We start from the raw sequence: 16920 nt of genomic DNA on the forward strand, positions 1-16920 counted from the left end.
CCGTTTGCAATTATTGCACTTCAAAATAATACAATGGTTAGAATAAGCACTCTATCTACAAACATCAATCCCGTATTCGCCCTGAAGAGACTGTATAGAGTCGAGCGGCAATGTTCATGCTTTGTAATTCCTGACAATAATTGTTAGAAGCCACTTTTTCATTAACGAAAAATCCTACCTGGAACAGGAGCTTCGCTGCATAAGGAATGTAAAGTTGCGATACAGCTGTCTTATTTTTACATGCGCGGCACTAGAATAAACTTCAGAATAGGGCAATGTGACTTTGGAGAAGAATGATCACCTCGAAACTTTGTTTCTTCAAGTTCGCTATTGCGGTTAGCCCACAACTGTTTCGACGAATTAGCCAAATCAAAGCAAACACTATGAACGGGAAGACATACATTTCACAAACATGGACCCGGTAGGCATCGCTAGCTTCGAACAAACGCTCCTTTAAGAAACCAGCGATACCGTGTGAAATCATACAGTCACGTTCCATTTCGCCAAACCGCAAGCCACCATCTCTACTACGACCCTCCACCGGTTGTCTGGTAAGAATTTGGACCGGACCTCTAGCACGAGAGTGAATTTTGTCATCCACCATGTGCTTCAGTCGCTGGTAGTACGTGGGACCTAAATACACCTGTGCTTGCAGTTTTCTACCTGTGTGTCCATGGAACATTACTTCCAAGCCTCGAGATTGGTAACCCTTCTGCTTAAGGAACATCGACACTGACTCGACAGTCAGATCGGTGAATGGAGTGGCATCACCCTCGTTTCCTATGAGGGTAGCGACTTTAGAAAGTAGACATTCGACTAAATGTCCGATAGTCATTCGAGATGGAATAGCGTGAGGGTTGATGACAATATCGGGCACGATGCCCTCAGCTGTGAAAGGCATATCTTCTTGTCTGTAGGTGATACCAATGGTACCCTTCTGTCCGTGACGAGAGGCGAATTTGTCCCCGATTTGAGGTATACGAGTGGAACGGACACGAATTTTGACGAACTTTTGACCCTCAGAATTCGTCGTAATCAATACTTGATCGACGATACCACTCTCAGTGCTTTTGAGTGGCGTTGACACGTCGCGTCGAGTATGAGTTCGCGTACGCTGCCCTAGTTCTTCGCTATCAGGAGGTATAGGGGCCGTCTTTCCAATAATGATATCCTCTCCACGAACACCAGTGCCCGGTGCGATCAAACCATCATCTTCCAGCTTGTCGTACGTGCCGTGCTTCATTCGCAACGTGTTGTCCCGCGTAGGCTTTTCGAATTCTTCCAGCTGCTGGACGCCACTCTTCTTTTCTAAATCCATATAGCTTCGATAATAGATACTCCGGAATAACCCTCGATCAATAGAGCTTTGGTTCATGATAACAGAGTCTTCCTGGTTGTAACCACTGTAGCACAGAATGGCTACGATAGCGTTTTGTCCTGCGGGTAGTTCTCGGAATTTCAGGTACTCCATTGATCGTGTTGTGGCTAGAGGCTTCTGAGGATAGTAAAGAATGTTGGCCATTGTGTCCATTCGGATAAGGAAGTTCGTGAGATAGATGCCCATCGCTTGTTTCCCCATAGCTGATTGATAGGTGTTACGAGGAGACTACAAAACGATCAGTCTTTTCACTCAACAGCACATTTCGAAAATGCAAACCTGATTGTGGTCGGGGAAAGGAATAATACTAGCACAGATGCCTAGAATCATACTTGGATGAATCTCGCAATGAGTCCACGTATGTGCACTGATCCCAGCTTTTAGTCGGGCAGCAGGATCAAATTCGCCATCGTTCTCGTGAGGATCGATTCCTTGTTGCTGTAGACGGGAATTCTCTAGATCCTCTGGTGTCATTGAAATCATCACTGTCTCCTCTTCCTCTGCATCCAAGAGCTCGACGATACCATTCTTGACGAGATGCTCCCATTTGAACTCTGAACCTTCGTCGTTCTGTCCATTGAGAAGCCATTTGATATGCTTCTTTTGCAGTACGAGTTGTTGGTTTTCGACGATGAACAGTGGACGACATACACGTCCAGCGTCAGTATAGAGACGAAGTTCCCTCTCTCGGATATCCCGCACAACAGAGACTTCAGGACTGATATCATCTTTTCGACGCAGCTTCCTGATCGTTTTCACTAAGTTCGCAGGTTCTCGATGCACCCCCATCCAAACCCCATTTACAAACACCTTGGTCATCGTAGGAGTGGATGAATGTGCGTTCTCCTCGAGAGACTCCAGGCCCCACTCCTCAAGGAATTCAATGACAGGAGCAGAGTATGAGCCGACGGAAATACAGGACATAAGGGCCAAGTTCTTGACCAGACCACAGGCTTGACCCTCAGGTGTTTCAGCAGGACAAACCATACCCCAATGGGTATTATGGAGCTGACGGGGTTTTGCTATTTTCCCTTCCCGCCCAAGCGGCGTATTACAGCGACGCAAATGGGACAACGTCGAAGCATAGGTATAACGATTCAGCACTTGAGATACGCCTGCCTTTGACGACATTGACTTCTTTTGGTCTCCCCAGTTACCAGTGGCGAGAGAGTACTTGAGACCATTGGTGATGGTCTGATGTTTGACCGCTAATGCGAGATTGAACTCTTTATGAGTCTCGACACACTATAACCAACGTTAGAATAAAGAATGGATTCCAGTGTTTAAACCTCACTTTTTGCATGTAACGATAAACATCCTTCGTAAGTTTACGGAACAGCATTCGGAAAAGGTTCGCCAAAAGGGGACCAGCTAAATCCAACCTCTTTTTTCCAAAGTGATCACGGTCATCGAGTTCGCGTCGTTCCAATGCTGCTAAAAGAAGTCGATGAATCATGTAACCAAAGAAGAAGGCCTTTTTGGATTCTGAGCCCTCGGCCATCGATACATGTGGTAGCATCTCCTTCTGTAAAATCTCCTGCGCGTAACGAATACGTTTTTCCCTCGAAAGACCAGTGGTGGTACCACGGTTGCCAATGAAGTCAAGTGCAACTTCACGGTCTTGGATGACGAAGCCTTCGTCGATACACGGCTTCAGCATTTCAAGCATTTGCGCATCCTGCATGTCGTAGCAGATATGTTCAAGGATATCTCTATCAGATATGACACCAAGGCCGCGGAAAACGACCCAGATCGGAATGTCAACCTTGATGTAAGGAATGGTTGCTTTCATAACATTACCCATCTATTGCAGCGAATTTGAGTACAGTGAATAACATGTTCAAAAAGCTGTAACGTACGGCACGTTCCTGGCCTCGATGAAACATCTTCACTTGGAATTGACTGATTGTTTTTCCACCTTTTTCGACGGCACTACGGATCTCTGCTAGGAAGTTGATGGGTGAAGGTTGTGCTTTGGCAAACACATAGACATGGTTTGTGGCCATACGCTCTTGGGCAATGAGCACCTTTTCGGATCCGTTGATAATGAAATAACCTCCGGAGTCGTACGGACACTCGTTCAAATCGTAAAGGTCTTGATCCGCGAGCCCGCGAAGAATACAGAAGGTAGAGCGCAGCATAATGGGAACCTTTTGCTAACTTAGAATGCAGTTCCTGAGCATGGAAATTTCCAACGCACCTTTCCTATCCATACTTTCGTCGAATTTTCTGGCCCATCGTCATTCTCTGTTTCCCAAGCCATATCACCGGGAACACCATCTGGATCTTCTCGTCCAACCATGACCTTTTTCTTCATTTCGATATATAAAGGTGCAGAGTACGTCAAGTTTCGCAGCCGCGCTTCCTGAGGGAAAACCGGGACGACAGAGCCATCAGCCTCGGTGACAGTTGGTCGTGAAAGGTAAATTTGTCCAAATCTAATCTCGTATCTTCGTGTCATGTCCCCTTCACGTCCCGAGTGTTGGTCTTGCTGGTCCAGTATCAGGTCCGCATTCTCATCGACCAGTTCCTGCATGGTATTCTGCACGAACTCGTCAAATGAGTCCAACTGCTGCCGGACTAGACCCTTCTGCTCGAAAAAGCTTGAAATGACGGTCCAGCAGTCCTCCTGGGTAATTTCACTGTATTGGTCGTCTTCCTCGTCATCCATCCCAAAATTAGGGTCATCGAAGGCGTAAGGGTCTTGGATTCCATCGATTTCTCGAGGCCTGTTTGTTTTAGCACTTTAAACGCAAGAGGTATGGTAGATACCTTGACTCATAGTCGAAGGCCTAAGTATGAGCAAATCTTCTACAGCGGGTTTATGTCCCCTTCAAATTATGACCCAGAACTATCCTGAGCTCTCAGGTTCTTTGTGATTTGTGCAGAGTAAACCAGGCGAAAGGGCCAAGTAATGACCGTGATGAAGTTCAAGATCACAAAGTAAACCGACCGTTACTCAGCCGAACCGTGAACGATGTGTACGCACGTGAATTGAATGCTGTGCAAAATTTCCTCTTACTACTCAGAAGTCAGAGTCAAAGTCACTACCTGGTTGTCACTAGTGACCACACTGTTTACGTTTCAACGATGAAGTTACCTGAATTTATCAACATCGGAAAATCAGTACAAGTTTATCTAGTCCTTCGAGCTCTAATCTTCGTCTGTCTCTAGACTGCATCTATCAAAATATCCATCTTCCGCAACGCATTGAATTCATATCCTCCACCCTATAAGTTCCAAGACTTTGTGGTCTGTAAAGCGGAATGGTAATATTGGGTTTACCCACCTCGAAGATGACCGTATGGTTCAAATAATGGAACAACTCGTACAAATGGCCACGCAACTCGTATTGGGATTCCGGTTTTGTTTTGGGTAAGTGTTTGTGATACTCAGCGAAGAAGGACGCTGGGAATCCCCCAAATATTCTGGCTATGGCCAAACTGCATCTCGGTAAGCAAAGGCATTCCCTAAATACAATTTTGGCTCACTCCGCTTCATTGTGCCCAAAGAATGACGACGGGTCAAAAATGACCGGTTCTCGTGTTGCACTGTCAACTCCGACATTTCCGCTCTGTAATTATAAAGTATATCCTAGTATAACAGGATTGCCAACATAGATCATCATTGCTCACCCAAAGGTCACCATGAAGGATGACTGGCTCGATCTGAAGCGGCCCTACAAGGAATCAATGCTTTTTCTGTTAACTAAACCAATGTGCATACCCAAAAGCTTAGGTATTACACTAGGAAGGTGAGTGAGATCCCATCGTAGGCTACATGTCAGGTCTGAGGCATACTCTTTTGTGATAGACTCGCCCTTCGCACACAATTTTTCATACCGACCTCTCTTCTTCAACTTTTCCAATAAATCGCCTATCATTTCACTGTAACATTTTTCCCAGCTATCATACCATCCATTCTTCATTCTGGTCGCTCCACAATAAGTCGGCACTTCAAATCCAAAACCATATTGACTTTGATAACTGTGCATTTCTGTGGCAAGCCTTTTGGCGAGGATTACAGCACTCTTTTCTGTGAGATTGCATATGTCCTTGTACTCCGAAATAAAGAAAGGCCTTCCGTTCTCGAAGGTTCCGGTTGCAAATACTCTGGGGGCTAACCCTGGTGCACCTGTGTTGATCGCCCTCAAGGAATCTGCCTCTCCGATATATTGCTCTGCTTCATCAGAAGTGCCCAACTTCACGAAGTATACCTTTCCGCTGGATGACTGGACTCTTCCACCTAATCTTCCGGCGAATTCTGCTGAGGGTTCGATTTTTGCAAGCTCGTTCAAAATAATAGATGGCAGCGACATGGTGAGAATATCTGGATGACATCATCCACTTGATTCCCCAGTGTAACCGATGAGAAATTTCTACATAAGCAACTTGATTCTCTGCTATCATGAAGTTCACCAACGATGGCGTCCCAGGGGTGTCTGGATACTTTCCCTACAATGATCCAGAAATTGGTACTCCTCTCAAAAAGGTGTCCCTCAATTTGTTATATTTGTGACGATCCAGTTTCTTACCGGTATCATTCTCCAGACCGAGTCTATGCCCCTTCTTTTTACACCAATCACTATCAGAAATGTGACCTTCAAGAATCGCATATTCGCCGTAAGCTAAATACTCTTCCGTTTACAAGATCTCGACGGATCTTTGTAGGCGCCGATGTGTCAGTATAGTTCGGATAACGGGCATGCAACTGATTGGCATCTTGTTCATATCGGTGTTCGTACCCTCATTATGAGACGATCATGCCTTATCCCTCATCTGTTTTGTCGTAGTCTATGGCATCCCGAGGTGTCGGAGCAATCTGCATGGAGGCTACGAGTGTCGTTCCAGAGGGCCGTATATCTCCTGAAGATGCTGTGAGTCTTTCAGCTCTCGGGTATTGTCTTAGGCTACTCAAGATAGAACAGGGTCTCTGGACAGACTCCCAAATGGAGCCGTTGAAGCGTATCGTGAATTTTGCCCATGCACAAGGCACTAGGATTGGGGTGCAACTTGCACACGCAGGAAGGAAGGCTTCCACATATGCACCTTGGGTTCGAGAGAGGGCCGGAGTTCGCAATACTACTGTTTCGATAGAAGAAAACGGTTGGCCTAATGAAGGTTTGAGGGACAGTTTTTCCTGTAGGTCAAAATTCAATTTGTGTTTTCGACAGTCGTTGGTCCTAGTCCAATACCTTGGTCAGAGGACCTCGTAGAGCCCAAAGAACTCAACAAAGATCAGCTCACTGAAATTGAGGAGGCATTCATCGCATCAATCAAGCGCTGCCAGGAAATTGGATGTATGTTCTTCAAGTTTTCCCTTCGGTAACACTTCGCCGAGACTAGTTTCTAGTTGATTTCATTGAGATTCACGGTGCCCATGGATATTTATTGAGCTCTTTTGTTTCACCTCTTTCTAATATTCGTTCCGATGAATTTGGAGGCCAACTGCTTGAAAATCGCCTTCGCTGGCCATTACAGTTAATAAAGCGTTGCCGGGATGCTTGGTCCAAGCCGTTGTTCGTGCGCATCAGTGCTACCGATTGGGCGGAAGGTCCAGAGCAGGAAAATGGAGTTTGGAAACAATTCGGAATCGAACAGAGCAAGGTATATGCTTCCGAGATGTACAAGCTCGGCATAGATCTGGTGCATGTCAGTTCTGGGGGAAACTGGTCGAATCAGAAGATTATTGTGGTACCAGGGGTTCATGCAGGTATTTTTCTTCATGGAGAAGGCACCTCATAAACTTAACAACAGGTACCCTATGCGGAGTCAATCAAGCAAGCTAACCCACAGCAGCTCGTAGGCGTTGTTGGTGTGATTACAGATCCTAAACTCGCAGAAGCCTACCTTCAGGAAGGCAAGGCAGATATAATTTTTCTAGCCCGAGCATTAATGCGGAATCCTCATTGGCCTTTGGAAGCTGCTGAACAGCTGGGCATACGCGTGAAGGCCGCAAACCAATACGAAAGAGCGTTCGACCGTTTGTAATGGAAGATGGGTACTAATAAAATTTCGGGAAGTTAGTTTAGAAGCTGTAAGGTTGTGGTTCTTATGTTGAAATCAAAACCATAGAAGAATTGAACCACTTAAACCACCACTGCTGCCAGAGTGCTACTACTGTAACTGGTTCAGCAAGTGATATGTAGTCCGCTCCGACAGAGTTTGCTCATAGTGACTCAGAGCATGTGATCGCTTCAATTCTTTCCGCCCACCGACCGCTGCTGCGAATATTTCATTCATTTAATTTCAATGCCCCAAAGCATTGAACTACCCCGAATACGAACTTCTTTCTCTAATCAGTCTCTGTTCCTCACCGAAGACAGGCTCTCCCCAGTACCTCACGACATTAGCGGATTGTTCGCCCAAACCGAAAGCTATGATCAATCAGAACTCGAAAATATACATCCACTTTGGAAACGGGACCTCTATGCCCTCTTGGAACAGGCAAATTCCTCTGTTGGCGCCTTCCTCGTCCATTTCCTCATGACCTTTTTTATTTTGGTCTCCGCCGTCGTAACGGTGCTGGAAACGGTACCCGCGTTCCATTCTATCAATCCTCAGATTTGGTTCGGAATGGAGACTACCTTGGTGGCGCTCTTTACAGTAGAGTATTTAGCGCGATGTACAGCTTGGAGTTCTTCGTGGTCAAGTCTATTGAAATGGATGATATGTGCGTTGACATGGTCCTTACTCAGCGAAGTCGACAACTTAGAACGTCTCTAGCATTCTACGGGGTCATAGACCTGCTTTCGGTGCTTCCTTACTACATAGAAGTTATCATGCAACAAGATACGGTCTGAATCACTCCTTCAATAGCCTGAAGTCTTCCGTTGAATCCGTCTTTCAGGCTGTATTCTTTCGGTTCTCCATCTTACGAATGTTCAGATTGATTCGGGTATTCCGACCTTTTAGATACAACCATACGATCCTTTTGTGAGTACCTTATAGTAACTTTCCTATTAACCGTAGCTCATATGCCATTCAGAACCATCGAAGTCATGTATCTCTCAGTGCGAAGATCACGCCACGCTCTATTAGCAATATCATTCTTTGTCGTCATGGTTTTGACGATATCCAGTACTCTTTTGTGAATTAATCCGTCCGTTATTCGCTGTCTCAGACTCATCTCGAACCAGATACTTCGCTGAAAGAGGGACTTGGGATACCACGTTGGAAACTTTTATAAACTCAGATGGTGATCCCACCCAGTTTGCAGTACGTGCCCGCCACTAAGATTTATTTGAACTGTCATTCACTCGGCCGATCTCATATCCAGTCCATTCCTGCTGCAGCCTGGTGAGTGATATACTGGAGAGATAATAGACAGTATCTGACGTTCCCGCTAACAGGTTTGTGCTAGTCAGTGAGTTATTAATTCCAGCGTCAGTTGTTTTCGCTTTCATTGATCTTGGCAAGCTATCACAACCGTCGGTTATGGCGAAATTACACCGCGTTCGTTCCTTGGCCGACTAGTCACTGTTCCTCTTCTGGTATTTGGTCTTCTCCTCATCGCCCTCCCAAGTTTCGTTCTTGGTCGGGAATTTAGTATCGTATGGGAAAAGATGACAACCCAGGTATTGCTTTTCGACTACTTACCTTCTTCCTCCCTTCTCAAATTCTGGTATAGCAGCAACTACAACAACAAGACGATGACCGCGATCTAGATTCTCCGGTAGAACTTCGCAGCGCTCCTCCAGTTCGTTCAGATCGCGAAATCTCTACCCGGAAACTGGCTCTGAATCAAGCGGAACTGAGTAGACAGATTTTGGATTTACGCAGTACTGTCGAGGTTCAAGGTGAAATGATACAGAAACTTTTAAACATTCTAGAAGCGAAGTCGAAGGGAAAGCAAAGGGCAACATGATGGTGTTAATGGAATGCTATTATATTTACCAGGGTGTCTGAGGAGCGCTATTATTGAGAACTGAACCACGAAGCTCAAGCAAGTTGAGTTAAATGACATTTACATGGATCACATTAATGGTATATGTACTTCGTTAGATTTCACGGTTCGTAATGACCTCTCAGTTTACGTCTACACTGCTAACTCGTATGTTGTATCAGTATGAAATGGCTACCCAGTTTTCTCAAATTTCTCCTGTGATTATCCGAGAGTGAATTCTCCTGTATCGCGCTGTATAGGACAATTGGGCCCAGCTGATCAATCCCTGATATTGTTGACCAATATGCTGGTCCCCATAACCATGTCACTTCCGGAATTCATACTGCCTATTCCCGTCGACGACGACTTACGCAACTCTAGTATAGACTGTCTAGAAGTCCGACCATCATCACTTGTTAAGCAATCCTTGTGGGTTCTATTTGTACACCTTCATTGATTACAAGTATGATAATGCGGTTGGCTTCAAATCCAGATCCAAATCTGACTCTGAACTTGATTCACTGGTAACAGTTGTGACAGAGGGAGGTCGAGGCCTGACAAAAACTAATCGGGATTGAGATTTGCGAAGCCCAGGTGAAAGGGGACGCAGAACAGCGGCGGCTCCGTAGCAACGACTGTATTCGCAGCTTGTCGAGGTCCCGCTTCCTCTACAGCGAAACTCAGTACCGGCTTGAAGAGAATCTGGAAGTCCAACCGTTCGACTCAGCAGGAAGACTCGAAAGATGAAACGCCACAAGGTCGATAGGTGTAGAGTCTTGGGCAATGCGGGTAGGACGTTCCTTAAGCTCGGTAGCAGCCTCTCTCGCTTTGGCTGGCCGCCCGTTCCCTCTTCCCAGACCTCTTCGACGAGGCAGGGTGAGAAGTTGAAGGGAGAGAGTCGGGTTTAGGATAGGTGGAACCAAGGTGATTGAGCGGACAGAGATAGCGGATAAGAGAGGAAAAGACGGGGAAATCAAGGGATATCCTGGTATGTTTTCGTTGGCGGATTCTTCTTCCTCCTCCTACTTGATTCCCTCGTCCTCTAAACCTCACTTTAACTTTGCATTGTTTTGTCCTCATCTAGCGCGAAGAATAGGCTAGAAAAATAAGGTAAGCGTCTGCGGAATCAATTAATAGGTGAGATAAAATTCGACCTGTTGAATTCAACAGGTCAAGAAGGTTCCGTTCACGCGTCTGGCCTGTGGAGGGGCTTGCCTATATGCATAAAACCCCCTCAGAACGAGTCCAACACGTAAAAAAAAAACGCGGGGAATAACCGCAGGAAATCAGCCAAACTCCTAGCCTGTGGAGAGGCTTGGAGTGGCGATGTTCGTTGCGGTTTTCCCGAAGAAGATCAAAGAAAGGACCAATTTGCCCGAAGAATTGCCTTGGCTCATGTTCATAAAATATCTAGGGAATAGTAGTCACTGTGGGGATGAGCCAATGTCTTCGCGGTGAAAATCTAGAGAAAATGCAAGGATTTTTACCAAAATTCATCAAAAATCCTGGGCACGAATTTTAAAACCTTTCGTGTGGCGATTATTGTGAAGCTATCGTGAATTTGGCGGGGGGCCGTGCTTATTTTAAATTATCTTTTCATAATTTTACCATAACCTCAGCTCAATTCCTTCAAAATATCTGCTGCCATATTTTTGTACATAACCTCGAGATAAAACCCACATTTTCGCCTCGAGGAAATCGGCTCATCCCCGCAGTGAGTGGTAGGTTGAGAAATAGAAGTTGTAGGCGCCTGTTGGCTTAGTCTACACATCGTAAGCATCGGAATGGGGAATTCTATTATAGCAAGCGAGGGGAAGCAGATGTAATAGTCCTACCGTCCCAATAAGCGAAGAGTCCTAAAAAAAGATATACCACTTACTACAAGGGCGAGTGCGAACGATTACGCGTCAATAACGGCGCCTAGGAGCAGAAAACATAGTTTCCCGCCCTTCTGTAGTATGCCCTGAAGGTTCGTGAAGATGATTAGCTATGTTGTGGATTTAGGCGTTATGTTAAGATTTAAATCATAGAAGAAGCGTCAAACTAGACCACGACTGCTACCACTGCTACCTGACTATTGTTATAACTGGTTTAGCAAAGTGATAGTCGACTCGAGGGAATCATAGCATGTGATCGCTTCAATTCTTTCCGCCCACCGCTGTTTATTTTCAAAGTACTATGGTTCACAGGGTACTTCCGATTTCTTGAATATTGCGAATAATGTCTTAAATTTTTGAGTAAATAAAAATCTGAGTAGACAGTCTTATTTAGAATCATGTTAAGCTTGTCTTTTGTCTTACATGTTAAAGCAGATAAGGCATAAACAGAGCGTCGGACCATGACCGAGGAAAAACAGGGTACTTCCGCATCTTGGGTCACACTGAGTCACATCAATGCCGCTGCTCGGCACTCTGGCACACTTGGCCATTTGATGCAAGGTTGAGGCAGAACTTGTGTTGATCACGCTTTTGGAGAGTGTCAGAGGTTTGCCGAGGCTACGGCATGAAGCTGGAATCAAATATTGTCACGTCGCATACCCTCTTCACTTTATCTGCTTGTCGAATCTCTACAACATATTGGATTGCTTTTAAATTTGCTATGCTAGCTGATGAGAGCCTCTACTTAATGCCCATGTCATTTTTACAGCTATCTACCAGCTCTTCGTACGGTTCCTGAGGCTTCAATCTAAAGTCACGCTTGTATATTACAGTATTTTGGTTTTGTACATATGCATCCCAGATACAATCTATTTCATATAGCACAGTATGTCTATAGAGAACCTAGAAAGTACTACATAAAAAGTCTGAGAGCATTTATCGACCTAAAACGTTCAAAATATGAGATTTTCAAAAATGCGGAAGTACCCTGTTTACGGAAGTACCCTGTGAACCATAGTATTGAACTACCCTGAATATGAACTTCTTTCTCTAATCAGTCTCTGCTCCTACCCGAAGACAGGCTCTCCCCATTCCATCACGACATTAGCGGATTGTTCGCCCAAACCGAAAGTTATGACCCGTCAGAGCTCGAAAATATACACCCACCTTGGAAACGGGACCTCTATGTATGTCCTCTTGGAACAGGCAAAGTCCTCTGTTGGCGCCTTTCTTGTCCACTTTCTTATGAACTTTTTCATTTGGTCTCCGTCGTCGTAACCGTGCTATAAACGGTACCCACATTCCGCTCTATCAATCCTCAAATCTGGCTTGGAATGGAGACTACCTCGATGGTGCTATTTTCAGAAGAGTATCTGGCGCGATGTACAGCGTAGACCTCGTCATGGTCAGACCTGTCAAAATGGATGATATGTGCGTTGACATGGTCCTTACTCGGCGAAGTCAACAACTCACAATGTCTTTAGCGTTTGTCATAGACCTGCTTTCAGTGCTTCCTTATTACATAGAAGTTATCATGCAACAAGATACAGTCTGAATGACTCCTTCAAAAGCTTGAAGTCTTCCGCTAAATCCGTCTTCTAGGCTGTATTCTTTCGGTATTCCATCTTACGAATGTTCAGATTGATTCGGGTATTCCGACCTTTTGGATACAACCATACGAGTACCTTGTAGTACTTCTTCTAAAACGCCATTCAGAATCTTCCAATGGAAAGCAAAGGACAACATGACGAAGTTGATACAATGCTGTTATGTACGCCAAGGTCCTCGAGGAACGCTATCATTTCAGAATTGAACCACGAAGCTCAAGCAAGTTGAGTTCAACGACATATACATGGATTTATGTTCGTAATGATGATCAATTTATATCAACGCATCTGCTAACTCGTATGCTATGAAATGATTCCCAATTTTTCTCAAATCTCTTGTGAATCCTGTATCATATCGCTCTGCGTAGGACACTTAGGCCCAGCTGATTGATCCCTGATATTGGTTCGACCTCGGCAATTTCATCCTGCCGACTGAGTGCCTCAACACAAGCAGCAGCCCTCAGTAAGGCGCAATACCACCAACACGGAAACCAATCGTAGGCTAGGAGGCCATGTGCTTCAAAATTATGTTTTTTTACATAGGTCAGCTCCTAGTCTTGATGTAGACATCGAAAACTCAAGAATGAGTAGGAGCAGGTAGGAGCACCGCCGGAGGAGCGACCCTGTGGGTCATCGACTGTATCTGTCTAATTCTGACATCGAACCCTGAAGCAGACGCCGCCAGAATTCGCTCTTCGTAAAGTGGAGTGACACGGTATGCTGACTAAAAAACCAGAAGTACTCCCTCTGTACTTCGGGTTGGCGCACTAGCATCGGTCGGGAGCAAGTTCTGAACATACATGCATTATTTTCGACACAGGAATCATTGATAGAGATCTTGATGATATAAACAGCTTTGACCCCAACGAAATGTTCTCAATTGGTTTGTCGTGTCGACGACCCCACACGACCGCGCCGTTCAAAGAGTCAAAGGCGCTGACTCAATCCCAGTGACCTCGCTACTTATCCGAGTACTGTATGCATTTTCGCCTGTTTCAAGCTCTGAATTATTCCGCTTACGCCGTTATCTACTCTATTGTTTCTTAAATTTTTCTTATACATCACTGCCCCGGTGGTTGCCGACTGTAAAGTACAAAAGGAGAGGCGCGATCGGTCATAAGAATACCCTCTTGTCCTCAAGTTATTCCTGGTCTTCTCATATCCCACTACCATGATCGTCAACTCAGAGTCTTCCCTTCCCTATCCTCCCTTTGTTGACATCGAGGGAGTGATAAATATGCGCTCTGTTGGTGGGTACGCCACTAGCACCGGAGGCGTTGCGAAACCCAATATTATATATCGCTCCGGCGATATTTCGAGTATCACGGAGAGAGGGAGAGGGCAGTTTTCGGCGCTGGGAGTTCATGTTGTGTTTGATTTCCGTGCGGATAGCGAGATCAAAGACTACGACTCTGCAACGCCTGCTATGGAAGGGGTTAAAATTATCAGAGCTCCTGCGGGAATCCAAAACGCGTTTGACCCTGCAAGTATTGCTATTCGGTGAGCGATTTGGTTTTCATTGTTGTCTAAGGGACAATGCTGATTAAGGATCGTAGGTTGAAGAAATGGCAAATTGATGAACTTCAAGTGAGTGGCATAGGTATGATCTATGCATGAACAAGAGATTCAATCCGGTATTATCAGGCATTCTTGAACACCTATGAGGAGATTCTGGACACTGCAACTGAAGCATTCAGAACAGTTTTCATTCACCTAAGAGACCATCCAGATCAACCTTGTCTAATTCACTGCACCGGTAAGGAAGAGCAATTCATCACCTTGTCTATTTTTCACCTTACCCCTTTTGCAAATGCAGCTGGAAAAGATCGAACAGGAATGTTCGTCACTCTCCTGTTGATGGTATGTCGAATTTCAAGTGCAGTCTGCTGTCCCAATTCATTCTTTCATAGGTCTTGGGTGTTGAGGATCGTTATATTATCGACGAATATGCCTTGACCACTGTTGGACTTGCTCCGTCAATGCCCCATTTACTTCACAAGCTCCAGAAAATGCCCGTTTTTCGCGACAATTGGGAAGGATTACTCAACATGGGGTCATCAAAGTATGTCCGAAAGGGAAAGCGCTGGCAGCTTTGTTTGACTGACGCACGAATTGTTTCCTTTGAACTTATTAGGCCCGAAACAATGGTGGCGACTCTCCGGCTTATTCGCGCAAAATACGACGGAGCGGAGGGATATTTGAAAACGCAGTTAAATTTGGATGATGAAGATATTGAGAAGATTCGGGGGAACTATCTTGTTTGAAGGAAGAATCATTGTTGAACTATCCTTATCGTTTTGACTTTTTGTATTCATCAAACTTTCGTATTCATATGTATCATAGTTTTGAAGTTGCGGTGGGCTCTTGCTGAGGAGTAATTTTGGTTGTGCTGTCAAACTGCCGAGATTTGTGAATACAACACCAAATATGTACAACACCATACCCACGACTGTTGACGACGACAGACGACGACTAGACAACAATTCTCGCCTTACCTTTTACAAAACCATTTAAATTTCAGCGCTTCAGCGCCCAATGGATTACTTTTCACAGTACGGAGGACACGAGGCGTCATCGTCGATAAATGTACCCCCACGTGTCGAATCTATAACGGACTCTTCGTCTTCTGAATCTGTTTCTGATACTGCCGGAACCTCACCATTTTTAAACGCTCAACAATTGCCTCTCCCAGACTTTTCAAAAACCTTCACTACCGAAACGTTGCAACCCACGATGCAGGAGGAACAAAATGCCTTTGCATCCACCAGTGCTCAGCCGGCTTACTACCCTATGCCTGCTGCCGGTTACATGTCCTTTCAAGCTCCGTTTTCTCATAATCCTTCCGCTCCTCCTTCTCCTCCTCTCGCTGCTGCACTTAGCCAAACCCCATCTCCTGTTCCCATTCCAAATCCCTCCACCAGTATGCCAGTCCCCATGCCCATGCCACTTCCGGAATTCACACCGCCCGTCCCCGTCACCAACGACGTACGCGACTCTGGTGTAGACTTTGGTCTCGGAATACGACCACCATCACAAGCTGCGAGTACAGCAGTCATTGCTACGGAGCCACCGCTTTTCCGTGCCCGTTCTCTTCTGGGCTTCGCAAAATCTCAATCTCGATTAGGTTTCGTCAGGCCTCGGCCTCCCACTGCCACAACTGTTACCAGTGAATCAAGTTCAGAGTCAGATTTAGATTCGGATTTAAATCTTATTCAACCACATTATCATACCTGGGATGAATCGACTCGAGCGCTAATTGAAGGTCTACGACCTGTGATGGAAAGTTGTATAGAGATTGTGGTGCGGCTGATTCCTGTGAGTCACTCGACCCTTTTGTAATGTTCACCGCTGACTTTTCCCAGACTCCGCAGGTTTCCTCTGCAGGTAGACTTATCAGGTTGCCTTTAGGACGGGAAGAGGCAGTGTGTGCGTCAATGGAGGGGACATTGCGTCACCTTTGGGGGTGTATCACTTTGCGACCGGGTTGTGCTTGTCCTAGTGAGAGAGAGCAAGAGGCCTTGCCTGAAGGCGAGAGGGGATCAGATGTATGCCGCGAGTTTCATGAAGCTTTCGAGCGGAAGCTTCGTCGATTCACGACGTGAGTTGTTTATTTTTTTACATTGTAGTATAACTTAAACATACTGCAGTCGAATGCGAACTTTCCACGAGCAAATCAATCGACCCCGGAGAATGCACAGGTCATCATTCACCGAGCGACTTTTAGGATGGCAGGATGCGTTCGATCAATGGATCAACCGGTTCGAGGTCTGTTCAAATCCGTTACTTCTTGAGCTGTTTCCTTCATAATGCAATTTCGTAGAGATTGAATGCATACTTGCGACTTCGCCTAGCGCATGCACATGCAAAGCAAATACATCTTCAACTCGAAGACGAACGTACCGTCGCCGCGCAAATGCGCTCACCTGAAAATAGCGAAGCTGGATCCGCTTCTGGGAGGCGTAGCAGCCAAAGACACCGTCATCACCATGAGTTGACTATACAGCAACTCAGGGAGGATTACGATCTCGCAAAGGGTGCTTTGTTGGAGGCACATAAACGATCAGCAGGGCTGGCTTGGAGACGGGATGGTATGGGTCAATTGGTACGGGATTTCGGAAACTGGACGATTAGAGACGCAGTTTAGATGATGGCGGTATGGTTGGTGACGGAAATT

The 16920-nt window shown here is 45.6% G+C and overlaps 6 protein-coding genes across 6 annotated transcripts; 4 read left to right on the forward strand and 2 right to left on the reverse strand.

The window, feature by feature from the left end:
• Positions 1–9: 9 nt before the first annotated feature.
• Positions 10–4368, reverse strand: C8R40DRAFT_1075734 (DNA-dependent RNA polymerase II second largest subunit). The gene is made up of 9 exons (XM_046226889.1): positions 4151–4368; positions 3579–4099; positions 3238–3528; positions 2673–3182; positions 1658–2623; positions 402–1606; positions 302–347; positions 179–250; positions 10–130 (listed from the first exon to the last, which is right to left on the reverse strand). Exons 1-9 carry the CDS (start codon positions 4158–4160, stop codon positions 65–67), a joined length of 3687 nt encoding a protein of 1228 aa, XP_046092003.1. The 5' UTR covers positions 4161–4368; the 3' UTR covers positions 10–64.
• An 85-nt stretch (positions 4369–4453) lies between these two features.
• On the reverse strand, positions 4454–5767 carry C8R40DRAFT_1075735 (fructosamine kinase). Its single transcript, XM_046226890.1, has 6 exons — positions 5179–5767; positions 5105–5124; positions 5014–5057; positions 4870–4952; positions 4668–4821; positions 4454–4608 (listed from the first exon to the last, which is right to left on the reverse strand). Exons 1-6 carry the CDS (start codon positions 5694–5696, stop codon positions 4549–4551), a joined length of 879 nt encoding a protein of 292 aa, XP_046092004.1. The 5' UTR covers positions 5697–5767; the 3' UTR covers positions 4454–4548.
• C8R40DRAFT_1075741 (NADH:flavin oxidoreductase) lies at positions 5768–7622 on the forward strand. The gene is made up of 8 exons (XM_046226891.1): positions 5768–5869; positions 5929–6000; positions 6049–6114; positions 6171–6254; positions 6306–6498; positions 6552–6677; positions 6731–7086; positions 7135–7622. Exons 1-8 carry the CDS (start codon positions 5786–5788, stop codon positions 7366–7368), a joined length of 1215 nt encoding a protein of 404 aa, XP_046092005.1. The 5' UTR covers positions 5768–5785; the 3' UTR covers positions 7369–7622.
• Positions 7623–7629: 7 nt separating this feature from the next.
• On the forward strand, positions 7630–9244 carry C8R40DRAFT_1164345 (uncharacterized protein; the record flags this gene model as incomplete). The annotated part of the gene is made up of 9 exons (XM_046230479.1): positions 7630–8050; positions 8104–8174; positions 8228–8313; positions 8366–8467; positions 8517–8595; positions 8657–8676; positions 8730–8743; positions 8797–8954; positions 9008–9244. The coding sequence occupies 9 exons, from the start codon at positions 7630–7632 to the stop codon at positions 9242–9244; spliced, it is 1188 nt and encodes a 395-aa protein (XP_046092006.1).
• A 4673-nt stretch (positions 9245–13917) lies between these two features.
• On the forward strand, positions 13918–15010 carry C8R40DRAFT_1031847 (protein-tyrosine phosphatase-like protein; the record flags this gene model as incomplete). Its single annotated transcript, XM_046223205.1, has 6 exons — positions 13918–14246; positions 14303–14333; positions 14391–14502; positions 14563–14606; positions 14657–14808; positions 14881–15010. The coding sequence occupies 6 exons, from the start codon at positions 13918–13920 to the stop codon at positions 15008–15010; spliced, it is 798 nt and encodes a 265-aa protein (XP_046092007.1).
• A 271-nt stretch (positions 15011–15281) lies between these two features.
• Positions 15282–16890, forward strand: C8R40DRAFT_1164347 (uncharacterized protein; the record flags this gene model as incomplete). The annotated part of the gene is made up of 4 exons (XM_046230480.1): positions 15282–16061; positions 16109–16344; positions 16394–16511; positions 16567–16890. 4 exons carry the CDS (start codon positions 15282–15284, stop codon positions 16888–16890), a joined length of 1458 nt encoding a protein of 485 aa, XP_046092008.1.
• Between the last annotated feature and the right edge of the window lie 30 nt (positions 16891–16920).

The sequence above is a fragment of the Lentinula edodes genome (genome assembly GCF_021015755.1).
Source record: "Lentinula edodes strain Le(Bin) 0899 ss11 chromosome Unknown C8R40scaffold_1, whole genome shotgun sequence".
NCBI classification, from domain to species: domain Eukaryota; kingdom Fungi; phylum Basidiomycota; class Agaricomycetes; order Agaricales; family Omphalotaceae; genus Lentinula; species Lentinula edodes.